This window comes from Trachurus trachurus, assembly GCF_905171665.1.
Source record: "Trachurus trachurus genome assembly, chromosome: 24".
Classification (NCBI taxonomy): Eukaryota; Metazoa; Chordata; class Actinopteri; order Carangiformes; family Carangidae; genus Trachurus; species Trachurus trachurus.
The window spans coordinates 16,305,173-16,332,905 of NC_139910.1; the positions used below are offsets into that span (position 1 = coordinate 16,305,173).

At 40.6% G+C, this 27,733-nt stretch overlaps 2 protein-coding genes across 2 annotated transcripts; both read right to left on the reverse strand.

Annotated features, from left to right (window-relative positions):
* Positions 1–233: 233 nt before the first annotated feature.
* On the reverse strand, positions 234–7,895 carry chrna2b (cholinergic receptor, nicotinic, alpha 2b (neuronal)). The gene is made up of 6 exons (XM_084000098.1): positions 7,772–7,895; positions 3,987–4,138; positions 3,420–3,464; positions 3,173–3,282; positions 979–2,149; positions 234–663 (listed from the first exon to the last, which is right to left on the reverse strand). The coding sequence occupies exons 1-6, from the start codon at positions 7,836–7,838 to the stop codon at positions 538–540; spliced, it is 1,671 nt and encodes a 556-aa protein (XP_083856224.1). The 5' UTR covers positions 7,839–7,895; the 3' UTR covers positions 234–537.
* A 1,897-nt stretch (positions 7,896–9,792) lies between these two features.
* LOC311007896 (uncharacterized protein) lies at positions 9,793–16,070 on the reverse strand. The gene is made up of 3 exons (XM_084001285.1): positions 15,850–16,070; positions 11,317–11,864; positions 9,793–10,092 (listed from the first exon to the last, which is right to left on the reverse strand). Exons 2-3 carry the CDS (start codon positions 11,856–11,858, stop codon positions 9,954–9,956), a joined length of 681 nt encoding a protein of 226 aa, XP_083857411.1. The 5' UTR covers positions 11,859–11,864; positions 15,850–16,070; the 3' UTR covers positions 9,793–9,953.
* Between the last annotated feature and the right edge of the window lie 11,663 nt (positions 16,071–27,733).

Sequence of the window (27,733 nt, forward strand, 5' to 3'; positions counted from 1 at the left end):
TAAAACTACAGGGGAAAAACAATCATATTTGTGTGATAACGTCTCAATATTAGAAATTATCTGATAACGTACTGAACTCAGGCTAGCACGACGCCATTTAACTCGCATGTTACGCTAATGCTAAATTATGTTAGCGTGCTAAACCTTGCCACTCACGGCCAAGCTAGTGTTAGCATTCAGGTCAATCAGCCTGACTCCACAGGTGAGGCTGAGGCGAAGTGCAACTCATTGAAGCTGAGTCTGGACAGTCTGTGATATCCTGAACTTGCTAACTTACTGCAGAGACTGTAGACTCGAGTCCATTTGGTTCATGTCCCAGTGAGAAGGACCTGAACACATCACGGTCCTCTGCTTTTGTTTGGTGGTGTGTAAAGAGGGTTAAAGTCAGTCACATTCCTTGTGTTTCTTTGTTCTGTGAAATTTTTTACATGTCAAACATCACTCAAGTGAAGGGGTTGGTGGATTTTTTTGTTTGCTTTTGTTGCTTGTTTTTTTGTTTTTTTTTTACCCCAAATATTCAATATTTTTTCTCAAGCATTAGATCATGCCAGCCAGCCAAGGGGGCAGGAAAAGGCCAATGGTCCCGAGCAGGCACACAATAATGAACATCCACAGGAAGATCCGGTCAATCACCATGGCGACATACTTCCAGTCTTCCTTCACCTGTGTGGCAAGAAGAGCGACAAAGAAAAACAAGAATTGAGAAAAGGAACCAAGTCGGTGGTGAGTAAAGTTATACAAAATTGTACCAGTAAACTACATTGGTTATTGAGAAACCCCACTTTTCATACTGATGCATATTTATTACACTGCTGATCAACAGGCGTGCTCCCAAGTTACTTCAGATTTGCCATGACATTAGTAATTTACATGGGCTCACATGAGTCATAAAACCTTTGCAGGGCAACAGTGATAAAAATGACAAGTGTATTTAGTTTCAAGTTTCATAAATAGATGTGGTATTTCTTTGATACTTACACTGAAGTCGGCATCCTCAGCTCTCAGGTGGTCTGCGATGTAGTGCACTCCTTCTAATGCGCGTATAACACTTGGTGAAAGCAGGAATGTTGAGTCTGATACAGTATTTTCTACTTTAGTCGGCCGCTGAGTGGGATTCACTCTGGCCCCGGTTAACTGTCTGTTCGTCCCTCCCGCCGCCGCCTCCTGTCGGTTCTGGCTGCTCTGTGGGGTTTTCTGCTGCGGCGGTGGAGTCGACCCTGGAGGTCTGGGCGAAGGGGGACGGAAGGAGAAATAAGACGTCAACGTTCCCAACTCTAAATCCTCGTAACAGCTCCTCTCGGGGTCGTCCAGCGTGGTCCCATCTCTTAACCAGTTAGCCGAGGTGCTGAGGCTGTTGCCAGATTTGTAGCCAGCTATCCGAGCATGCCGCCGCTCCACCGCCGCTTCCTGCTGCAGCAGCAACAGCCTGCGACGCCGGCCGTCCGGCGCGGGCCGTCGCATGAACAGCCAGCGTGGGATCAGGTCCAGGAACACGGAGTGGACCCAGCGGGGCATCTTGTGGGTGCTGGGAGAGCGATGGTGCACGTTGAGCACAAAGACGGTGATGACGATGGACAGGGTGACGAAAATCATAGTGAAGAGGAGGTACTCGCCGATGAGAGGGATGACGAGGGATGTGGACGGGATGATCTCTGTGATGAGGAGAAGGAAGACGGTGAGGGACAGCAGCACGGAGATGCACAGGGTGATCTTCTCACCGCAGTCTGAGGGCAAATAAAACACCAAGACAGTGAGGCAAGAGATGAGCAAACAAGGGATGATGAGGTTGATGGTGTAAAACAGAGGAAGCCTTCGGATGATGAAGAAGTAGGTGATGTCTGGGTAGATCTCATGGCAGCAGTCGTATTTCTTTGTATTGTACGTTCCCACGGCATTGATAATGGCCCATTCACCGCTCTCCCAGTAGTTGTTGAGGTCCACAGTGTTTTCAATTTTCTCCAGGTCAATCTTAGCCTTGTCATAGGTCCAAGAGCCAAACTTCATTTTACAATTCTGTTGGTCGAAGGGGAAGAAGGTGACGTCGATGCTGCAGGAGCTCTTGTAAATGGCAGGCGGGACCCAGCGGATTTTACCCGTGTAGAATAGGTGAGCTTTTGTCATGTGAGTCACAGCAAACTCTCCGTCAGCACTGGAAAAGAAGAGGTCAACATATGAGTGATTATTGTGACACACACAGTATAGGTGCTCAGTTCTAATTAAATGAATGGATAGAGACTGAGAAATCCTGACACCACTTTTTTCGCCATAGAAACTGTGCAGTGAAAAAGTGTTATGATTTAGCAAATAATAATCCTCTGAAGTAATCTCCCCTCCATTCATTGCTTTAATGGCGGTAATAGCTCCTGCTGAAGACGTAATGACGAGTCCTTATCATTTCATCAGTCTCAGGTTTTTTAATTTCACTTACAGATCATGATTACACGGGCTCTATGGAGCAGATCTCCATCATCAGCCTTTCTCAGTCTAATCCCCATGTGATGAATTTCGGGGTAGGGAGCAGAGATGCATTGAAAGGGGTAAATTTAATAACACAATAAATTGCATGCTAAAAGAGTAGATGTATACAGATTGTCCTAATTTTTACGTACACAAACTGCACTTATAGTGGTAGTAATATACACAAAAAAGCAACATGTAATGTAATTTGTCATTTCAAATGTCAAGGTATAGAAACCCAGATAAAGCAGAACATGTATTACATGAGTCCACTAGATGGAGCCATCCTCCTACCAGATCAGTCAACAGGCATCTAGTACTTGAACCAGTTTATCAATATGTGTGGTAATAGTAGTTTGTGTGCAACATTCAGTGTTACACAATTACTTTTACATTACATTTTCAGTTTAACAGAAAGATACAGTTCTTTTGCCTTGGCCTTATCATGAAACCCCATGAACGTTGTGTTTATGTGAAGCAAAACTGTGTAGATGAAGGCAAATTTATTGATAATTGAGTGGACAGATAATTCAATCATTAGAGTTGTTTGTTATTTAAGCACATTTTGAGAGCAGAATTAAAAATGGTTTCTGAACAAGGCACCTCAAATATGAATATTCATTGATTCTTTTATGATGATATACTCAAATGTCTGATGCAGAGTTTTTCTAATCAGTAAATTAAGAGAATAATCTTCAAATTAGATGATATTTACTTGTTATAGAGGACGATGTCTGGTACCCATATAAGCTCTGACGGCACTCTTATGGACGTCACATTGTCATAGTCAGACGGTCTCCAGCGAAGCTTGTAGTCGTTCCACTCCTGGGAATACAGAGGTGCTATTTTATTTCTTCATAAGCTTTAAGAAATGTCATATTTTTATATTCCTTATCATCACATCCAATATGTGAGCAAAAATCTTAATAATGAATGAGCAGTGAAATGTTTTCATTTCTAACCTGTTTAAGCCAGACATTTGTTGTCATCATCTGGTTCTTCTCATCCTAGCAGATGAAACAGAGAGACAGGCAGACAGACATGGAGAGGGAGACAGGCAGAGATACCAAATATGAGTTAAGGCTGTCAACCCTGGGTTCAGGCCAGAAGAATATATGTGAGATTGTCAAAGCAGACCCAAATATAGCTTGCAGGAACTTCTATTACTTGATGGATGTGAAGTGTTCTAAAACAGTTTGTGTTGCACCCTGTGACATGGAACAGGGTGCATAATGTAGTTTTCTAAAGTTTATTTTTGCTACTGTATGTAAAAATGCAAAAACATGCAGTGGAAAAAACAAACACAGGTATAGTGTTAAACTTGCAATGCAGTTTGCGGAGACAATAGAATTATTAATCATACTGATTAATGATTGCACTTACACAATACATGTTTTCAGATGTAGCTTTCAATGGAATGAAAGTGAGCAGCGAAAAATAGTTTGCATTTAAACAAAACATCTTGTTGTTTTTAGGTACAAGCATACGTACATGCTGAGCATATAAACACTCTATATTCAAAAACTCACCACGTCAATGAGCTGTGCTATGGACAGTCCGAACTTGACAATGACCACATCAGAGATGTTTGGCACCGGTCTCGACCACTTGTTGTAGCCAGCGAACAGCGTCTTGAAAAGATCATCCTCAGCATGCGAGTGCGTCTTCTCGTGACAAAGAGCTGTGGACACATTATATCTACCATTTACAACGATACCTTAAAACTTTACAGAGGACAGATACAAGATGGGTGTAATGAAATTAATAAATTGGTTTTATTCTAAATGAAATTTCCAAATCCATTAATTTTTACTTCTGTATTCAAATGTTCAGTTAATAAAGCCATAAAATATTTCTTGAAGCCAACTCTCCTGCAAATACACTATGAACTTTTTCAACATTTAAATAAGCCAATGTAACCCAAAACTAAAGTTACTGGTGTTGTTTTTATAGTTTCTGTCAAACAGTGTTAACTCATGGCTTTGTTTTGTTGGCATTAAAATGTTATTATCTGATATTATGATATATAGGGACCATAAGAGTAAAGGAGCTGCACAGTGCACAGGGATCATATCCATGTTCTCTCTTCCATGTCTCCCCTAATCCTCACTTAACAAACAGCAGTAAATCAGGCTGGCATGATATTGTGGCTTTTGGGAGAGAGTGAGTGTTGAGAACATCTTGCATCTCTGCACACAAGCCCTACTCAAAACGTCTTAGACTTTTCTCGGTAAAGTCTTATCGACTTTCTCGCATCTTAGCAAATCTTTTGATCTCTTGATCTGAGCTCCCCGTAAGGGTTGCCTGCTAAAATCTCGCAAGGTGAGCCGGTGGAGACTGGGGAATTATCACTCCTCCCTCGACATCAGCGCCATTTCAACAGTAACCTCCCTCTTTATCTCTCAAGTGTTATTGTTATGCACATGTGGCTTCACGGTGAGAGGTAGCTTAATCAAATTGATTTTGTATATGCAGTCTAGACAGATTTGCGCACCGGCTCAGACTGAGTCGCTGCATAATTCTTCTGCGGACTGAATAGCGTGGAAATAGACAGGAATCCCATCCCTTGTGGATTACCGCTTCCACCTTCATCAATGTAGTCAGAGTCAATTACACACATCATTACTTGCTAGAGTTAAGTGGAAGTGAGCTAATTTTCTCAGTAGCGGAGGCTGTTTATTGTTGAGCTGTCTGTCACTCTGGGTTACAACTGAAGCATAAAACAACTGGCTGACAGTTTTCACCTGAAGCAGAGGGTGATGATAGTATGTGTTTGATACTGGCCTTTTTACTTTTTAAAACACTTGTGACCAAGATATTAACTGAGTGGGATTCGGAGTATAACAACAAGAAGGTGCTTTCTATTTGGCAAAGTATTTATGTAACTATGTAAAAGTGTCACTGCAAACATCTTTGGCATTATTGTACTGCAGTTGCTCTATCATCAAGATGGATGATGTAGACCAACAATGATTTATCAGCAATATGTGGGTCGCACTCCTGTGTGATATTCTCCTGTAAAAGAAATAGTTCAACATACAGGTATTTGGAAAAACTCTTTTTCACTTTACGCAGGAAGGTACAGTAGATGAGAAGGACTGATGCCACGGTCATATCTGCACAAAAAATGTCACCAGCTATAGTTAAATATTGGAAATAGGGAACCAGCTACTTTTGTTCCAAAGGTATTGGCACCTTTAAAGTTCACTAGTAACTACAGTATATAGGTACCATGTTATATCAAACAACATATAACATGGTAGTATATATCCTGACTGTTTAATCTGTGCAAACTGAGCAAAAATGTTGTTTTATGCACAAAATAAACCTTAAAATGACAATTTAGTTTTTTTTCTCATCTAATCTCTGCGACTGTTCCTTCAACCACTGCCACTTGTTTACAGAAAGGAAATTCACAAAAGTATCCCACCAAAGACAGATTTCAAAAAGCAATACAAAAGAGTCTGATTGGTTTACACACTGTTAGGACCCAACTCCCTCTAGAACTCTGTTTGACATGGCATGCATGTAATTCAGCCCAATGAAGCGTGCCGCCATCAAGGATCCTAAAACGAGACCTTGGACCACATGCATCTGGCAGCAGTCATGGTTGCTTAGCCAAGGCCACATCATTACCTGTCCATGGGTGAGTTGTGGTTCTGATGACAACATTGACAAGTCCTTACAACCTATAACTGTAGGACCTCAGGTGAGGAGCTAAAATGCTGCATATTGATGCTGCTATTCATACGGATACAAACATTTGTACTGAAATAATATGTTATATGTCCATGCTAACTGCTTAGCAGGGGTGGCTTTAACAGAGAATAACTGGTCTAATATAAACAATTAGTCCAATATCTAGGAGAAGTTGGTAGAAAACAGGCATCAGTCGGTGAATTTCCAGTTTATTTTCCCAAGGTACACATGGGCTCATCTGCCATCCTGAACTAATTTCAACCTGACAACTACTCATGCACAAGAGGGCTTCTTATCTGCTCTCTTGACAGTCGAGGCGAGGGTGGTGCATGTTCATCTGTCCTCGCATCTGGGAAGGACCAGATGTGGAGCTTGAAAAAAATGCTCTTGGGTGCCATAGATCAAAGCCTCCTGCCAGCAGAGACTTGAGATGACACCTCCAACATCCAGCACCCTGGGACATGGCTGTTGGACCGTAGCCAAGCCCCTTGGCGAAGCGCTCGAAACACTGACCAGTTTGGGTGATCGAGTCAGCAGCTTCTCAGGCCAGAGGCGCTCTTGGCGAAATTGGACTGTCAAATACTTACAGTAAAAAAAAAATAAAAAAAAAAAGTTCTGTAAAAGAAAAAAGAAAACGAGCATGCAACAATTTTCTGTGAGTTGACTAAAACTGCAGAGTGCAAATAGGAAAGCTGAAGAACGATGACACTGAGGTGAAGCACCAGCACACTTGACAGCTGAAGGATACAGAGATGGAGGGAGGGGATACAGGCTGCGCTTATGTCACGGGAGACATATGTTACACCTCAGCTTGCACTTGAATGAAAACACTCAATGTTGTAAATATCTCCTGTCCATGCCCTACTTTCACCGTCAAGCCTTATGTATTTTAAGTCTCAACAGTTTGCACAATATGTCAATGCAGATGCAGCATCATAATAATTTTTATTTTCTCACAAAAAACACTGAGTTGAATCCTCCATATCCTGACCATAAGCATGCACCTTTGTCTTGTTGAAATATATGACACCTGTTGTCATATTTGTTAGTGTTTTCAAAAGACCTGTGAGTTTTATTTTTTATTTTTTTGTCAAGTACACTGCTTCTCTTTGGCAGCTGCTGCAATTTGTACGGTCAAGTACAAGTAAAGGATAATGAATTTACTCTGTGCTGTGGAAGCAGGACACAGAGGTCTTCCTAAATTTAAAGGCAGTGGAGAGAAACCGTGTTCTTTAGTAGTTCAGCTCTGTTGGTCGCGTTTATGCCAAAGGAGCAACATTAAATCAGCGGTGGGACGTTGTTGCGCTGAGAGATGTGACGCAAGTACTTTTTGCACGAGGCGAGTTTAGCAGATTTGCGCGCGACAATAAATTACCTGAGCGCGAGAGGAGGCTTGTGGGAGTTGTTGTGTGAAGATTCACGAGAGGTAGGCTACACTAAAGCTACTTTTCCGACAATTTTAATGCGGAGGAACTCACACACACTCATTAGCACATTGCTCATGTAAAATTTCGTCTAAAATTTGACACTTTAAGTCGCGTTGTCACGACGTGCATGTTTTATGCACTTTTTACTCGGTGAGAGGCACGTCGCCGGTAATGTTAAAAGTACTTACCTGGCCGGGAGAGGAGCACCGACCACACCACAGCCGCCCATAAGGAGAACAGGTGGTTGTGTCCCATTTTGTTTTCCGGTGCTGAAGAGGAGTCCAACTTCCCCGGAGGTTCTTCCGTCCGCCGTCAAAACGTTATCTCGAAACCGTGATGTGTGCGCAAAATGTGTCATCTTCGCAGCTGGGAGGCATGTCAGGACAACTCCGGCACTGCTGTCACTATAGCCGTCTTTATACGTGTGGGCGGGCGGGGGGGAGAGAGAGAGAGAGTGACGATAGTCTGCCTGAATAACTTTGCTGCCGTCTTCCTACAGCTCGGCGGCGACGGACGTGCCTCGCTGCGCACTTTGAGCCCCGTTCAGAGGGGATGAGAGCGAGTCCGTTTCCGCGCACTGACTCGGAGAGCTATCCATCACTCGGTGCTGAATCAGGGAGCGGCAGCGTGACACTGTAGCCTACAGCTGGTTTGTTTTGGCCGGTTCATGAAACTGATATCAAGACCGGTCTAAAGAAATTAAACCACGGAGGAAAAATAGTCCGGTTTGTCGCTGAGTAATATATCATCCAAACAAGTCCACCTCTTTGCGCAGGGTGCCAAGAATTTACGCGTCTCTGGTTGGCTCATCTAAGACTTTGATGTCCCATTTTAAAATATTATATTAGTTGTTTTTTTTTCTTCCATTGTCAGAATCATTGTGAGACCAGCCTGGTTCACTAGGTCCGAAAAACAGCGTCGTCCACCCTGAGAGGACAGGTCACATCTGAGTGTTTCCTGCCTTTCCTCTTGTACCTATAACAGTCCCTCCTCCTGTCTCGCTCTTGCTCACTCGCGTTCACGCACGCACGGGCACACACACACACACACACACACACACACACACACACACACACACACACACACACACACACACACACACACACACACACACACACTGGATTCACAGCAAAAGTTACAACTTGTGTGTATGGAAAATGGTCAACCACTTACTGAGACTAAAACTTGTTTTCTTCAAAAGTGTGCAGCATGACTGTTAATTAATTTAATTGGATATTAAATGTGACACATGCTGCTGACCAAACGTCTGCGGGATCTTTCTGTGGAGAACAGCTAGAGGGCAGAGTAGGTGTCTGAATATGCTTTGTGAACTTTAACGTTCCCTCAAATTATCAGTATGAAAGTGCAAGTGCAAGCTGTGCAAACAAAACAACAACAAAAGGCAACACAAAGCATCTTCTCAGCAGTCAAAACAGTACATAAAAGGACAGATTTTTTTTTGTTTGTTGCTGTTTACTGGGCCATACATACTTCATATCATACATTGCACAAATTCATTGTATTACAAATTTTATGATTGCAAATATCAAAGTACACCCTCCCCTGACTTGTGGGAGGATTAACAATGAACAATGGAACAAAACAAAAGCTTTGTTCTCATGTTTGAATGGATGAATCCAACAAATGCTCATAATCATGCAAGCATTTTTTTTTAAACAATGTGCATTCCCAGAGTTTCTCTGTTTAAGAGCTGTATCTAGTTTGTCTTATGGTGTGTTCCTTCTTGCATATAATGACGGGAACTGTCAGGTTATTGCATAGCCTTCTCCAAACAACAGATATCTATGTATAACAAAGCCATCCCTGTTGCTGTTCCCTGCTTCTTATTTTGTTGCAAAAACAAAAATCTCAGTTGAAACACACCAGTCATTGTGAGTGTATCCTGGCCTCCATCCTCACCCTGGAACCAGATGGCCGATCCATAGCTTCCTCTGGAGAAGACTAACAGAGTCATTATGTTTGGTCTCTGAAGGCCAATTGAGTTTGATCCATAAACACTCAACTTGGCTCAAAGCTGCACCACATACTGTTGCCATGTTTGACCTCACAGATTCCACGAACGATGCCTGAATGGAAAGTAACATTTTATGGGGTTACGGGGTTATCACTTACGTAAAAGGGAAACGTGTCTTTTCATGATGTGAAATTATCAACCTTCCTGTCAGGGCTTTACCTTTGTCGTTTCCCCGCAGGTGATGCATCTCGGCACATATGGACTAAAAATATATATAAAAAATGGAATTACAGGAAGTTTCTTTTTCTTTTTCTGCATCTCACACAGGATATCAAACGTCACCCCTGAGTAACGGGATGAGGTGTGAACAGTTTCAGAAGCTTTTCAACACTTCCTTAGCGATGGATTTTCATTATGTCTTTCAGCTGTTTGGTGAATGAGGCCTGCAGGACCTGCGATGAGCTCTCTAGCCTGTTGGCGATGTCTGTTGCCGCACGAAGCATGTCTTCAAAAGCCAGGGACTCTTCTCTGATTCTGCTCCAGAAGATGGGACAATCCAGGTCACCAGGTGGAGTGAAGGGGACGAAGAAACAGAGAGACCAAGTAAGTGGAACAAGAGCTGAGGACATTATATGCAGTATAAGCAGCATACGGTAACTCTCAAACCATATATAGTGTTAATGAAATCACAAACATTACAGCATAGCACTGACAACAAAAGGGAGAGGGTAATTTTGCAAACACATTTAGAGCAATTTATGAAAAAATAGTCACTTTAGCATCGCATCGTAATGTGTGCAAGTCTGCACATAAATGGTCTCTGCAAATGAATGTGTCTGCTTTAGGTCCCTCAGTATTGTTTAAGAGGCATGATGCTGCATGTCAGGTGAATTACCACATTCAGTCTAATTCATCTCCAGGGCCACAACTAATGATTATTTTTTATTAACAATTAATCTGTTAACTGTCAATGGCTGTCACAGTTCCCCAGAGCCCAAGTTGAAATTGCTCTGTGAATCAATTTGCTCATTATGTCCAACCAACAGTCAAGTAATGCAAAATCACAACAGATGTTATCTCAAGGTATTTTACACACAGATTATGTTTAGACCTTAATCTTGGCAATATTGAGCCAGCACTAGGTGACAAGAAAACGCTTCCTGTTGAGAGACAGAAACCTTGAGCAGGCTTTGGGTGGGCAGCCATCTGCCAGTCATGTTAAGAGAGAGCCCAAAACCCAATGACAATGAATTTATAGTAAAATACAGAATTGAAAAGAAGCAAATCCTTAAATTAAACTAGCAGCATTTTGATATTCTTGATTAATAAAACAACTTTAACAATCAAGGTAGATGTTGATTAGAGTCTTGGGGTTGAGTTTCAATCGTCTCACTCTTTTGGTCATCTCTCTAAAAAAAAATACTGCCCCAAAATCCGTTCTGTTAATGTACTAATCGGTGAACTGATGGATTGTTTTGGTGCTGTTCATCTACTTTCACTAAATTGTGAATTCTTCGCTGCGAATGAAAGCGCTTTACTGAGAAGTACAGTCCCAGCACGTACTGGAAGTCTGGATAGCAAATATCAGTTGTAAAAATAACTATAATAGTTATGACTGTCTGATGAAAGGCAAATGTGTTTTTTAACAAAGACCTTTCCTTTGCACACAAACAAATAAAAGCTCAGCATTTGAGCTGTTCTTTCTTTCTTTCTTTCTTTCTTTCTTTCTTTCTTTCTTTCTTTCTTTACTGCACTTACTTCTGCATCCCATTGACGGCGTCCAACACCTCTCCTTCCAGCTGCTTTTCTAGATCTTCTTCTGCCTTCTCTACCACCTCATGGCAGCTCTTGTGGTCGTCATGGATGCCAAGGACGTTTTCCTTGATCACGTCCTCGTAGCGCTGTTCTCCCAGCTGATCCTCCACAAACTGCACCAAATTCTCCATCACTGCTTTGTTTCCGTGCTGGATGGCCCGCAGATAAGCCAGCTCCTCCTGCTGAGCCTTCAGCCTTCGGGCCGAGGCAGCGTTGGTGCTGAAGTGGACCGAGCACTTGTCCGGTTGGGGCTCGTAGTGCAGCGTAGGTGAAGGTGACGGGGAAAACGCTGCTGACGTGATCCAGTCACGGTCGTTTTTTATTCTCGCCGGCTCATCACCAGCTGCCTGTGATGTGTCATTGATGGCCATTATGGTGGAGTAAATGTCAAAGCCTGAACCCCAATCGCCATCCCCACTTTGGCAGAGAGTTGGGGTTGCCATGGATACCCAGGCCAAGAGGAAGGGCATCCAACAACGCCACATGGTAACCTGGAAAGGGGATAACTTCTGTGAGCTATGAAGATACAGTGAAATACACATTTTAATGGTGGCAAACAAATTTCAAAGCACGCACACATTGGTGACAGACTCAAAGTGGTCTCACTTTTGCTTTTCTCAGTTTCACTGGCAGACATTCAGTTCAATGCCTTCCTGTTTAAAACAGCTGTATTATAATGATAGGACAGCAAGGATAGATATTATGCCAAAACAAAGGTTTCCTGGTGGCTTTAAAGGCTAAATCATATGAAGGGGGCCGCTTTGTGACCTTTAGACATTTATTGTGTGAATTTACCCCGCTTTGTTCCTTCTGTTGCACTGTGGCTTTCAGTAATATAGAAACAGCCTCCGTTTAATTTAATTAGCGAATGAAAAATGTCACACTGCATATTTTAGCTGTGTTTCGTTTTGTGAATAATTACTTTTTCTGGAGCATCTGTAACAGAAAAGAAAGGTGTTAAGACTTTTTATGAGGGCTCTCAATTTGTTAGTCTGGTTCACATTCTTCAAATTGAACTGGTCAAATTCACATCTCAAAACCAAATTGTTCAAATTTCATAAATGAAATTGAGACACGAAAACACAAGATGAAAAATTCAAACTTGAACATCCATGCCTTTTAAAAATTAAGGGAGTGAACAGACTTTTTTCACCTCCAGGCGTCATAGAAAGGCCACGGGAACACATAGGACCACTACAAAACCTGTAGAAAGTGGATTTTGCATAATATGGGCCCTTTAAAGATCTCGATTCAGTGAGGTTACATTCTGTCCAATGACAGCCTCCTCTGTAAATTAAATTGAGTGTCATTTAAATGTCACAAGAGTCACAATTGTAATATTAGGTGTTCTCAAATGATTATGCCAACAGTTAGATTCTCTGAACATAAAGTCAATTCAATTCAATTCAAATGTATTTATATAGCACCATATAATGCAGAAGCAGTTCAGAGTGCTTTACATAGAGATAGGACAACATATAAAAAAGTAAACAGCAATAGATACTAAGACACAGAGAAATTCGCACACACAAAGACATTTAAGGAAATGCACATAACAGATAAATGCACTTAACAATGTCTCTAACTGTGTGTAAATGTAGAAATGCTGCACAAACTTGTGCTGCCTGAGTTGTTGTGGTTATATACTGCAGCATGCCTCATGCTCTGTGGCTGGGTCATGGCTTAGCGGATGCATGAGCTGTGTTACGCTAGGGCTGTAAAAGCCAACACCGCCCCTCACAGCAGCGTTTGTGTTGAGGTTTTTTTTTGGTAACTGGCGGATTGTCTGTAGATCTTTCATTACATCTATTCAACCGGGTGGCTGCTTTTGCAAACTTTCTAACATCAGGTGAGATTTCATCACAAAGCTTTTTTTCTTATTTTTGCTCCTCCTCTGCATGTGTTACAGTCAAACAGCGATGGCGTCACTTTATCATTATGCAGACTCTCATTCAGGCGTCTCTCTCCTCGGCATCTGGAAATATATTTGAAAAGCTGAACCAGGCCTGTGAGGTGGAGGCATGGCAGAGCTCTTTCTGCTGTCAGAGCACATTTGGTTTCAGCTGCAGTTTACTCTAACGGCACCCTTAAAACTATTTGAACTTCTCTTTCCTCAACTGAAAATTTGAGTCAGTTGAATCACACCTACATTGCCCAGAAACACAGAATGGTCGCTCAGCCGTGCTTGCTAGCAGAGGTCGAATGGACACCGTAAAATTGTCTATTTATTTTAAGATGGTTTGCGGTGTGGCCCAAACCAATAAAACAACCAAATGTTGGCTGCTCCCTCCGTCACTCCCTCTGTTTTTGATTAGTTCAAATGGTGACCTCACATATGTTACAGGAGCTGTAAGAAGAGCAGTAAACACAACCTTTCAAACCACGATAGACTGGAAGTAGATATACAATACAGAGGTCTAACATTGTGACATTGGGGTAGTATTTCTTTTTGATTGACATGCACTGTCAGGTACAGACTGATATCACTCACTGCAGTAAAACAGCTTTAAGGAGTTCTGCCCAAGGTGACACAGGTTTGAGTCAATAAACATCTCATAGTGTATGAACAGGGTTTATTGCAGGAACAGTTAGAACATAACTGGATTGAATAAAAAACACCTGAAAAATATCTAAATTGAATGTTTAACTGATTTTTAAAATGTATTAACAAGATCCAGAAATCACATTTGTTGAAACAATCTATGTTAAGAGCAGAAAACACTTCAACATCTTCATCTTCAAAGATATTTGAAGCAACTTGAGTGGGGAGCCGGAGCACAGAGAGTCCAAACTTTTTATCACTCTGAAGTTTTACTGCACTTGTTTGGATCAAAACCTCATGGCCAAGAGTGACAAGACTTCCAGCCTAATGACAGAACACAGCCAAATGTAAATGTAATCCATCTTAAAATATAACTTTTATTGTCTCTGTGTTCAATTACCACGGCAGCAGTAAAAGGCACAAGTCAAAGGACATTCAGTGACATTAATTTGGTTTCTCAGAGGCCTGCTAACTGGAAGCACACATGCTTCTCCGCGCATCAGAGATTGGCAGGAGCCGTTGCCTTTGTCTTTGGAAATTGTCTTCACAGTTTCCACGCTGGCGTCTTATGGTTTAGATGAAGCAGTGTTTGCGTTAGGCCCAGTGTGACTCGTAGTGACCTTTTTTGGCTTCACTCTGACGGTTCTGTCATCGTGAAGTGGTTTTTTTATAGGCTGACTTTTCTTTTGGCTTAAAATAGCAGAAGCTTGTCTGCAGAGGGAAAACAGCCACATGCTTAGAACACCTCTAGGAGATTTTATTTCTTGTTTGTAATGTTTATAAAAAGCCAGAGTGAAGCATTTTGTTAAAGGGTTCTTCTTAGAGGAGACCAGTCATGGTTTATTGATGTTAATTTTTTACCTAAACTGATCAATTTATATTGCAGCTTGGACTCAAATAAAGTCTTCCACAGTTATTATCATTTGAAAGCCGTGAACATCTCCAGTAAACACATAAGAATGTAACATTATAAACAGTGACAGTAAAATATGCAAATGGTTTAAATGATCTGTCATTGTGTTTGACATTATCTAAATAAACACACCAACAATGAACAATTACTGTCATTACTGATCAAGCTTCCAATTACTTTCTTGAGCAGTTCATTACTTGTTTGGTGCCAAAACTATGAGATAGAAGTCAGATTCTTGGATCTTTAAAATACTAGTTTTGTACAACAAATGGTCCTAAATCAAAGTAACACTAACAAAGGACAGAGGAAGCAGAAAATTCAACAATTTATAAAGCTGAGCACAGGCTTGTTTGGCAGTTTTGTTTGAGAAATTACTTAAACGGTTTATCAGTTGTTGCCAAATAATTTCCAATCAGTGCATTGTTTCAGCTCCAAAATTAATAAGGATAGATTGAATAATAATTTCCCTTCTAAATCCCTTTAAATGAAATGTGGACTTTTCGAGTTTGATCTCCATATGTGCCGTACTCCCCTTAGCTGTGGGTCAAAGCTAATCTTAGTGTTCGTAGTGTGTCTGCAGCTCAACCCCACGGCCCCTCTTGTCAAAGCTTGAACAGGTGTGTTCACAGGCGTCACAGCACTCAACTCCTTCAATGTTCCTGTGACTATAAGGTTCTTTGGCATTAAGCCATGTATTGTATAGCACAGAGAGGCCTCGCAGGATAAAAACAGACTTGGCAGAATAAGATTTAGAAAGCAAGGACAGTGGAGACGTATGCACACACTGAATTGTAAAACTGTCAGATGTAAAATGTCTCAGACAACCATCCACAGCAGTATTTTAGTATGAGCCATGCAGTAATTTAATAACTGTATATAAAAAGTATAAATGCCTAAAATGTATACGTAATTAGATCATTCTACTTCTACCAGTGGAGTATAAGATGAGCAAGGCTCAGCTTCCCATCACACTGTACCCTACCTACAGTAAAAGTTTCATGAATCCAAGAGCCAAACTTACCTAACTCCGGTAATTTTTCTCAAATTCTGCCACTTCCACCTTCTCAGTCAAGCGAAAAAGGACTCAAAAGGTTTTCGGAGACCACTTTTCACAGAGCAGTGAGAGCAAATACTCACTCGGTTTCCTTCTTCATGTCAGGGGGAGAAAAAAAATGCAGACACACGCACACACACAATTAGGGTTTGGCTGGAGAGTGTGGTCGTCTATGTGCCCCTGTCTGCTTCTGGGAGGGGATAGTAGGGGAGGGGGATGTTTGTAGAAAAGGCTGAAACTGAATGATTTCTTTCTTTGCAGTGGAAAGAGGGGCTGGCAGAGGGAGGGGTGAACCGAGTGTAATCTGCTTCACATCTGTGGGCTCTGGTGGGGGACAGAGGAAGCACGGGGGTTCTTTAGTATGGGGGGAAATGTCTTTTTATGACCATGCTGAATATACATTTCCTATTTACTTTAGGAAATGTCCCATTGAAGTATCTCTGACTTAGGTTACTTCATGAAAAAACAACAACTTGGACTTTTTCCCAGCTCTTATTATGGCTTCAAACTAAGACTAACACTGTGAAGTTTAATATTGTTTGTTGTTTTGCCCCAAGTAATGTAGTGTACCAACTGCTCAGAAAAACACATGAGAGTTGCCCACTGGTACACAGTTTTCTCCTTTAAAAAAAGAAACTGTCGTTATTTAAATGTTATAAATTTTGACCACATTAAGGACACTGTTTGCTCCTCCAAAAGCAGATGTTACGTCACTAGCTGCTCCTATTGAAACATGAACCAGCTGAGCGGCCTTTGTGATGTAAGCTCTTGCCGTCCGTGCCCCAATAATGAACCCCGTTTCAAGGTTGAATAGATTTTTCTTTCCTCCCATCTATATATAAAGTCACAATCAACTGGACTCTTTTAACTGTTTAATACCTTCCACGGGACATGACTGGATGTTAATTGTTTAACTCCACCGTGCAGTGAAGACGTAGTTGTATTTCTTCACACATGAATTCTTTGATTTGTCGCCTGTCTGTATTTAGGAATAAGTGGCATTAGATTGGAAGCAAGAACAGTGGAAACAATCCTCTACATAAGTGAAACAAATTGAAAGACAATTAATTTAACAATATCAAAAGAATATCAGGGATTGGGTTAATGCTTATATGTGAGAAATGAGAAATGTGTTTTTCTCTGCTCTACTAGAAGATCACTTTCTGCAGTACTGTGCTGAAAAGTACATCGAACTGAAAGTAAGTTTGCAGGATGTTGGATCAGCCAATCGACTGGCTTGATGCGTGGGCCCACAATACAAGGACCATTGTTGACATTACGTGATGTGCATGTCAGCTCCATTGTGAACCTACTACAACGACAGCGAAAGCTATTCTCTAAATAGGTTCACAAAGATGTTGATGTGCATCTCTACAGAGGCAAACTTTGACAGTGAACTACTGCATTTTAAAGGACAATACTACAGACAAACCTTAAAGTAAGACTTATAGAAATGTAATTTCTATTTTGATCACAAGTACATTTTAACATTAGGTTTCTGCTTCACGGGTGCTTGTGTTCCTTCAAAGCAGCCTAATAGACAGTAAAATAATGCAAAATATTTGAATGAATGAGTCTCTGGAATAATGCCTCGGGCAAGTTGATAGACTAACGAAAAGAAAAGAACTCTTAATCTTGGAGGTATGGATCCATGATAGCTGATGGCAACCAGTAATCCCGATCAGCTATGGTTTTAATGATTCATGATACCCATTGTAGAACAATGTTTCACCGGAGGCTAGATTTTAAAAGGGCATGGAAGAGATCTATGATTTCTGTCGACTTCTAATCGGCAACGAAAACATAACACTGTCAGTTCTCTTGCACCGTTTATCATATCTAAGAAGAGGATTACACATATTTTAAGCCATGGATCAGATCAGATATCTGATGCAGACATGTGTCATTACAATTTCAGTGCTGTTACGTTAAAAAATAACTTTCAGTGTTTACTTTTTGGGTTGCTCTTGCCCTTTTAGTTTGGATCTGCTTTACTTTGCGCTTTCACTGACCTTTTGCAAACAAAACAAGAGCCAAAACATAAAATTATACTGAGTGATAGGAAACATGCTCATCGGCCAGTTTCTGGTTGTCAGATGACAGACTGCAAGTCATGCAGTCCTTAACTGCACTGAAGCATATGTATTATTTCTAATTTAAAAAAAAATAGAGATTATCATGTTTCATTAATGATCGGTAATCTATTTTATTGTATAATTCGCATATTTCTTGCTCCAACACCCCAAAGAGCGTCAAAAACAACATCCCTTTGAGGCACATGTTATTCTCATATTGCAGTGCGCCAGATGGTCTTTGTCAAACATCACAGTGTTAAAAGCCGTCAGCCATGTTTGCACATGCATGTAGCATGTCCAAGATGCTCCATTTTGCCCAGAAAGGACAGGAAGGCGCCATATGGGATCTGTTTTTCATTCTCAGAGTAAACCGTGTCACATAACTGACAGCAAAATCCTTGACATCCGCGATGAATGTTACATGATGAAGGGCGAAGAAATGCAGCCACTTCCATTACGGGAACAGGAAAAAATGTTTAAGAGAGAGATAGCAGTTTGAATTGTATGGCATGTGGTAAATTAACTGAGTGAGGATTTTTTCTTTTGCTGTGAAAATTGAATTTTGAACTAAATGTCTTTTAACATCTGACAGTACTTTGCTACACTTTGATACATACTATAATGTAGATTATCACATCTTTAGTTTGCCTTATGGAGACGCAGAGGTGCCTAAGCCCTCATCTTATTTTCAACAATCTCCATTTTCACAAGGTATTTGTTGAACATATATTGCCACTGATTTGTTTCATGTTTGTGACAACCCTGTGCTCCATTAAATTCACTTAGTCCCCCCATCTAGTCATATGTAATAATCACCTGATAAGTATTACATTTCAAATGAAAGCAGAATATATAAACTTAAATAGCAATGAACTGGAGTGTTTACAAGATATGTAGTAAACTAGATTGTGGCCGTGGATCTATTGACCAAGAAACAGTTTGAACATTTTCTAATTGAGCAGCACCTTGTGGACCCTGAGGGCTGTTATTGACCCAGGCCAAGGACTCAGTGCTCTCTGCAGCCACTTATCCACAGCAGAGCGCAGGCAATGAGTGCCACAGTGTGCTGGTGCTGATAAACTCTGCTAATCCACTCTGGGACCCAAACACAGTCCAGGCTTTTCTTAGTGCTCAGAACCAGTGTGCTCTACCACTTTACCCATATTCCCTTTTGCAGCATGCATTTGGGAGCTTTGGGTCTAACAGCAGGCATTTATAATAACGTTCAAAATCTATAACATGTCAAGCACTTAATAAATCTGTCACTGGAAATGTTCTGTGAAATTCAGGTCCATTGCCAGTGGATATGCTGGAACACTGATGAATTTCCTCTCTTATGCCATGGCACAGTGGAGTGACCCTAAATAACCAGCACCAACAAAAGCAACCCAGAAAAGTTGTGCTTGAACACACCACAGAGCAGCCTATGGCCAGCTATCACACATGAACAATTTGTGCCTGCACGTAACTGAACAGTCGATGAATCCAGTTGTTGGAGCTGGTAAATCGTCAAACAATCACACATCATCTTCCTGTTTCACTCTGATTATTCATTATTCTGCCAGTGAACATCTAATCCAGAAAAACACAACTTTTACCCCAATAATGTGAATCACACTAGCAAGTCAAATTTCACCGTAGATTGTTTTGTAATCCTTAATGGCTCTCTGCTACAGCTCATAGGCTTTTAACTGCCTTCAGCAGATTGACTCCCTAAAACCAACTGAACAGATGTGACAAACAAATATGGGAGCTATATTTTCAAAATGAGATTATACATGGACAGTCTTCCTACCTAGCCGTAATTAAATCTTGTGCCGGCAGCACAATTTTTCAGGTTTTGCAGTCCAGCTCGTGTTGCACATGGTGATTCCCCTGAAATGTACTTTATTCAGTACTTTGTTTTGACTGTTGTTATTTCAAACTAAGAGGTGCTTATTTAGATTTTTTTGACTGATCAATAACCAAACATTGTTAAGTGACAAGTTTAAAATGCACAATTGATAGACGAGTGTAAACAAAACAGATACTGAATGCATAGCACCCAGTGTGCTGTGTGTGTAGCCAGCATAATAACTGCTTTTGTAGGGAAATATTAAATATTGTAATATTTGATAGTGATGTTTTAATAAATAAAATAACCAGCAATTTGTAGCCAGACTTTCTAATATATAAACAGATTTAGAAAACAAAAACAAATACTGAATCCTCCAGTGCTGAGAATTCCTCCTATTTCAGGAAAGAGCAGCTGCCTTGGTATGTTTTTTTTGTCTGCTATGTATTTACCCTTCCAATTAATTAGCTTCACCTTGCTCACACTCAGTGTAACCAGCTAGAAGTGTGTCCTTCATGGAGGGTATAATGCCAGAAACAGTTTTAAAGGGGCTTTGATTGAATTGTGGTGCTGGTGAATTGCATTACATTGAACGGACAGGTGTATCACCCAACTGATATAGTTTATCAACTAGTGAGCGTTACTGTAATTAAGGCCTGCAGCATAATTGTGCTGGACATCCTTAACAAAAATATTACATTTCAAACACTTGACCCCTGTAGATGCTACTTTAACAAAATGTCAATATGTCAAGGTTGCAAAACCAGTTCACAGGAACAAGATGTGGTTATGATTGTCACAAAAATCCTAAAAGTACCATCAAGCCCTCGCCACACTTGACCACAATTTCGTTTCACAAAAATAGAGCCCAGAACCCTTGATGACATCAAAGTGTACACTGAAATGCTTTTTCTTTGCATTCTCTGGTGCAGCACAAGCACAAGCTGTGTGGGCCGTGTTACTGCATGCGTTTCACAACAGATGCCACCCCGCAAAAAGAAACAGTCCTCCATCCAGACCTCATTATATAAGTCTACCAGCAGCAGGAAATGAAAGAGCCTAAGGATATCCTGAACACTGATCAATCAGACTGACACTGATTTGGACCAATGGAAATACATGTCTGCACATATCAAAGGCAGTGTTTTTATAACATCCCAGTGCTCTTAGCTGAAGTTTAATGCAATTAAATATCTCTGGACAAATATAAGACAAATGGCTAGAAGGCAAGCCAAAATGTAATCAGGCAAACATAATTAGCCAGTTTGTATGCTTCCTGGAGACCACGAGGACAGAATAGACGACTACATAATGGAAGTCATTGCTCGACGCCATCCCCTTACAGCTATGACACCATTTACCAGAAAGGCTACAAGACACAATTACACATAGATGTAATGATAGACGCAAAAATTAAATTAGGAATCACAGTATCACTGTCGAATATTAAAGTTGCCAGTTAGTTTGCATCCTGAACGATGTGTGTTTGCATATATCTAAAATTCACAAATAAACTGAGAGACTGTACTCTAACCATCCTCAACTTGGCACATGTTTTAAGTGCTGTTGACTATTTAACTGCAATATCATTAAAAGCTTGGACGTATTCCACGGTGTGGCTCACCGATCAATTAAATTCAAGGCAGATAACACAATGTTGACTCTTTACTCACTATATCCCTGTGGTTTTTTAATCTATTTATGTGGTTTATGGGAGATGTGTTCCTCTCAGGGGGGAACGCAGCAGAGGGAGCTCTGATCGTCTCCATGAGGGCGAGAAGTGTAAAGTAAATGGAGCGTTGCATGTTACAAATTAGAAATTTTAAAGCAATTTGTTTTTCAATCTTCAATGGGTCTCTTACTGAGTGTGACATGGTCATTGGGTGTGGTTTAGAGGTTAGTATGAAGTCATTTACTAATGGCAATGAATTAGAAATTTGTTCATCAGGTTATTTTTTTTTTTTACTTATTAAAACATTTTAAATGGAAACTGCCTTGATTCCCATACACCTACTCAATGTTAAAAAAATTTTTTTTAACACACAATGAAACAATTCTTTTTTTTACCCACAAGTAAAACATACATGTAGCAGTGATATCATTTTTTACACCAAGAACATGCAGATCCCGAAAGAGTGGAGAGAGCGAGAAGGTTTGAGGGTTTTTTCACTTTGAATTTTGAGTATTTTCTCCAGATGCACGCAGTTGGGTCTGGTTAGCTTATATTAATGTTCTGATGTTTAGTAACAACATTACCACCACTATTCCCTGTAGCAAGATGTATTAACTTGGGAAAATGATAAGGTTTGTTACACTATACCCATAGGGAGTGAATACACTTACAGTACAATATCATATGTTCCAATGCAACAACATCACAAAGTACGATCTTGAAATTAGCAGTATATTTCTTTGCGGTGACTACATCCACAATTCAGTAGTATGGAGCCATACAAAGTATACAACAGCAACAGATCACAAACAGCAATATTATTACCACATTTTGCACTAATTATATACATCATATATCTGCATGTTAACAAGTAGCATGTATATTGTATAGATATTACAACAGATCTACATTTGCTCTGACACTGTTCCAGGTCTTGGCCTGTAAAACTCTCCTCCATTAGTTTAACAATGAAATATGAGATTTTTTTCCCCATTTTTGGTTAAGACCTTATTTGCCCTCAATGGTACCCGTTGTTCATCCCACCCACTGGCAGAAGTGAGCACTCCCACTGTCTGACCTCATGATGTTTTTGTTTTGTTTGATGTTATAGTGTCCGTAGTACAGGCCCCTGGCCACTTAGCCTGCTGTAGTCCTTGAAGGAAAAATGAGAAATCAAAGCAGGATAGGAAAACAACATTTGATCACCCTTGGTGTTCATTCGCCACAGTCAATCCTAACAAATCTGAAATAGCAGAGTAAAACTCTAAGCAGGCATACTCCTTAAAGATTTTCTTCTCAAGTTTTTTTTTCTTTTTTAACATCTCCTGCAGTCTGCTACAGTAGATGGCAATTCCCTTTTTTGGTCCTTTTTTATCATCCTTTTTTTCTTTCTTCCCATTTCCTTGCAAATATCCATGAAGTTAAGAATATTGTTAGAAAACTGATAAGGGACCTTTAGGCAACAATTTACTCAATATAGAAAGTAAAGAACTAAGTCTGTTATACCATGTAAGTCACAGTTGGAGATTCCCTTGCTGAGGTTGTTTGATTAGGTTGGACACGTTGATCTTTTTAATGATTATGGTATGTTTGATCTTTTCCATACATATACTGTAGAATAATGGAACTGGAGGAGCCATACTGTATCAGGGAGTAAGGCATGAACGTGTTTGAGTCCATCCAGGAAAAAGTAAACTCAAGAGAATGTTTTTTTTTTTAACCGTGCCCATGAGACTCTTTTATGACAAAAGTGCAAGTCAGTGCACAATGAAACAACTTGTTTCAGGGCAATACAGTAGTTCCCAACATTTTTTGGCTTGTTACCCCTTAAAATTAACATTTTCCCCCGCTCAGGTTGTTTAATTTGAATTTTTTAAGAAGCCTGGAGTGCACCAGAAACAAATTGAAAGAAACATTTTTTTTTTCATAGAGTACTGTGTGTATTTGATCATCACTTTTTAAAAACTCACTTTTATCATGTAATCTCTTCGATTACATCACAAAATACTTCATTTTCTCCATAAACAAGAACAAAGTTTGCTGCTGTTTGATTTTTTAAGATATTTCAAACAAATCATTTTACACTGGAAAAAAGTAGAGCTGTATTTTTAACCTACATGCATTTCTAAATTCTCAACAAGAGGGATAACAGGCATGTCAGCTGGGGTAGCTATTTCTCACCTGTATCCGCCGTGTCCCCTCTCCCTCTGTGCCTCTGTAGTCGGTAATGGAGGGAGGTCAGCAGGAGGAAAGTTAAAATCAAGACCCCAGCTGCGTCCTCGGCCAAGCAGGAACTCTTAATCAATACCAGGCAGCCAAAAGAGGCATGCTGGGAATAGTTGGGGCCAGGGTCACAAATATCAAGCTGGTCTTATGTGCCAAATTGAACACTGGGAATCCAGGAGGGTGGGGGGGGGGGGGGGGGGGGAGGATGGTTGCTGACCTATCTGAATGAAAAAGAATAGAAATAATCAATTTTTGCTTCTCCCCTGTAGCGTAACAAGATTTGGTTTCAGGTTTCAGCGGAAAAAAAGTTATCGGGAAAAGTTTGATTTATTTTTTTTACCTTTATGCTCCGAGGGCGCAGGGAAATCAAAAGTGAAGTTTGACTGAAAAGAGCAGACCTAAGGTAAATAATCCCTTTTTGATGTCGGTTTTCAAACAGGCACACTGCCCCACCGCCTTCCATTGGCATTCAGATCACAGCAATGCCAAATGCACTCAAGACGGCTCTGGGGGAATGAGACTGTCCTTCCGGCTCTAGTAAAGTCTCCCTTAATAATGGGATTTCCACACATTACATGCAAACTCACTGGGCGCTAATGTGGGAGAATAATATTTCCAGGAAAAAGGTGCACTCGAGTCCCAAATTGAATTTACAACGTTACATGGACTTTAAAAAGCGTCTGTGGCACGTGTAATGCCCAGGAAATAATAGTTTGCTCCAGTGAGCAGCCAAGCACCGGGCAGAGGATTAAATGATGGTGCTGCTCTGGATTTGCCACACACTGAGACAGTCTTAGCGCAGTTCAAACATTAACACGGGTTTTAACAGATCTGCTTACTGTAAATATGTTGGAGTCTGACACTTTTTAGTGCTAATATCCAGAGGCAAGCTGTGTCTGGAATCTCTGGTGTTTTGGCTCCTTGCCCCTCGTTTCCTTTTGTGTGTCCTGTTCTCTCACCCTTGCACAAATACACACAAACACATACATACACACACACGTACACTCTCACACAATCATTACTGACGCGATATTTCATTAAATTTGACGACGGGTGAGTTTGCTCGGTGATCGCATTAACACATGGACATTACCTGTCTACAAAGCTCCATCTCGAAGCACCACACAAAAGCATTGCATCAAATTCATGTGTTGCATTTTAATGAAGTGCTTGATCTCTCAAGGTGGAAGCAGCTATTTCCAGGATTGTTGAACGTGAAATGAATCAGCAGAGATATTGCTTGGTTCAAATGGCTGATAACCCCACTCCACCCCCTTTTTGTCTGACTCAACAAAGAACTGTGAGCAGTTTCTTGATGCCGCATTTTTTTTTGTTTTTTTCATTACTTCATGATTGTGGTCAGTGTCACTCAAGCATCTTGTGGATTTTTGTGGAATTCAGTACTTTTTTCCTGCATTCTTCTTCATCGTTGTTGTAGACTCGGGCAGATGTGCTGGTAGTGCTGTGTCAAGACTCATCCACCTGTTCTTTATGTGGAGAGAAATCCCCCACTGAGGGGATTTAGTTGTGTTGTTATTATGGGGTTATACCTTCCTAACCCAAAAGGCAAACCGGAGTCAAACTGACATTTCATTTGTCAACTGTGATAAATGTAATGGGAAACACTGGTCAAACAGAAGTTGGAGAGAAGGAGCGAGAGACTTTATATTGATGATGGAAGTACATTTCCCTGTGTGTGCGTGTGTCGTGGGGGTGTATGTGTATCCTGAACTGCTGAGTGGTCACTCTGCAGGCTATTACAGGATGATGAGATACTGCCACTACCGGTAATAGTTTGGTCTCTGCTGAAAAAAAAAAAAAAAAAAAACTGTACTCACTTTTCTGAATGACTGCATTTCATTTAGTCATATTGTAAATTATCACTATAATGTTTATCGAAAAATGAAACAGCATTTTGTCACCGTTAACACTGCACTAAAACCAATGTATTATTATAAACGGGACAGTCAGTCCCAACTCAGGATGGATACAAAATATTCAGACCAGCTCCTCAGGTGTTACTGTGACTCATAATTTCTTCATAATTTCCATAAGGCTCCCATATAAACCCTAATATAAACCAGTGGCCATAAACTGTGGAATGAGTGGTTATTCATCATCCCCATAGGACTTATTTTACACTAACTTTGGCGGCACCTGACTACTGTCATACCAGAATTGTGCAAGATATCTCACGAGATTGTAATAAAAAAATTTGCCAACACTCCTGCTTCACAGGTACTAAACAGATTAAGCGACTGTATGTCCTTGTAGTGCCTTTAACACCATCCTAAGGACAAATTTTCACCTTGATATTTATAATATTTTAACAGCCAATCACGTGTTTTTAAACAAACAGCGTATCCTGACTGACTTGAATTTTCCATGAAACTGCCAGTGTGAAGCTGTTTGTACTCGTACTCGCCAGAGCCCTTCGTATTGGGCATAGTAAAAGCTGCAACGTAGAAATGGCTCCAAGAACAGCTTTAAACATTTAATGTACGTCTTCAGAAGCAGCATACGTTGTAATTAGTACAGTTCTATCCAAGGCCACTGTGGTTAATCACAGCATTATGATTAACAGCAGCGGCAACGGGTTGTAGGAGAGGTAAAATATAAATGTGTGAGGAAAATATCAATTACATTCTGTGAAAATGTGAATATATTTGAAGCTTTTTTTTTCAGTCAGGTGCATAATAGACGGAACTTGTCATGTTTTATTTATTTTGACAGGGAAAACCTTGTTATGAGCTTTTAAATAGTTTGTGTTGGAGAAATAGCAGTGGCATTCAGAATTTTCGACTGAATAGACTGAAAATATCGACCTGTCTTAAAGCTGTTGTGGAAACACCTGTTGCCACTTTCATTTTTCAGGTTGGTGGCAGATGGATTATTCCTGAATACATCCATGTAAATTCCTATGACATAGGACCATCACTTCTATGTTGCATTGATGTGAGACACTCAAAATTGTTCAGTGCTGCAGTGAAGCAAATACTAAATACTGGAAGCTGTAACAGGAGGAGGAAAACGCAACTTTTTAGTGTTATTAATGTTTTGCTTTTAGCCCCAGCTGTGGCTCAGTGTAGGTTTACTATTATTATCAGTCTTTCTCACAAGGTTAACCGCCCCTCTTTTTTGCCTGCTGTGGAGCCATCTTCAAAGACTGCGCATGTTTTATGGTATATGTGATGACTAAGTTGAGGCACTGTGGCCATAGGCTTAATTGAAGACATGATATATTGTATCATTGTAAAGCCACGTGCTGTGCTAGGAGAAATGAACAAAACGGCAGAAACCTCACAGGTCAGCCGTGTCATGGTTGGTCAACTGTCTGTGAAAGTCTCTATAGAAGAAATTCTAGTATAATACAGTGAAGGTCTCATCAAAGTGGAGTAAAAGTTTTAGTTGAGAAGGTGAACTCTTTTGTCCCTTTGGAGCATTTTACTCTCACTGCCTTGATGTTTTTCTTTGTAGCTGCGAGTCTGCTGAAAGAAATTAGCATCAAAAGAAACATTTAGAAAACAGATTTCTCATATTCAGTGACATCCGTTGTCCCAGCACTTATTGTTTACAGTGAGAAAGCATTCAGTCACCCGGACTTGTTGCACATTTTATTGTGTTTTATTTAAGTTTATACCAGTGGTTATTGCACCGTCGGTATAAACATCCTGACCCAGCCCTGTTGGCCGTCACTCCCTGACTCTCTCACTGCATTTTCTGCCTATCTTCGCTGCAGCTGTCAAATAAAGGCCCATAAAACGCATAAGTATAAGGAAAGTTTGAGTAAAAGGCATATAGCAGCCCATTTGCAGTTGACCAAAGGGCATTTATTGGACTCAGAGAGCATGAAATGATCCCCTGGTCTGATGAGACAGGAAACACTTGGTTCTCAGCAGCTTGGTCTGAGAGACTGCTCATAACTGTGGAAAGGCTAGAAGCAGACAGGATAGACAGGACGGGACAGAAGCAGACAAACACAGAGGGGACCTTGGAAGAAAACCTGCTATAGAGTTGCATGTGACTTGAGGCCAGGGCGACGGT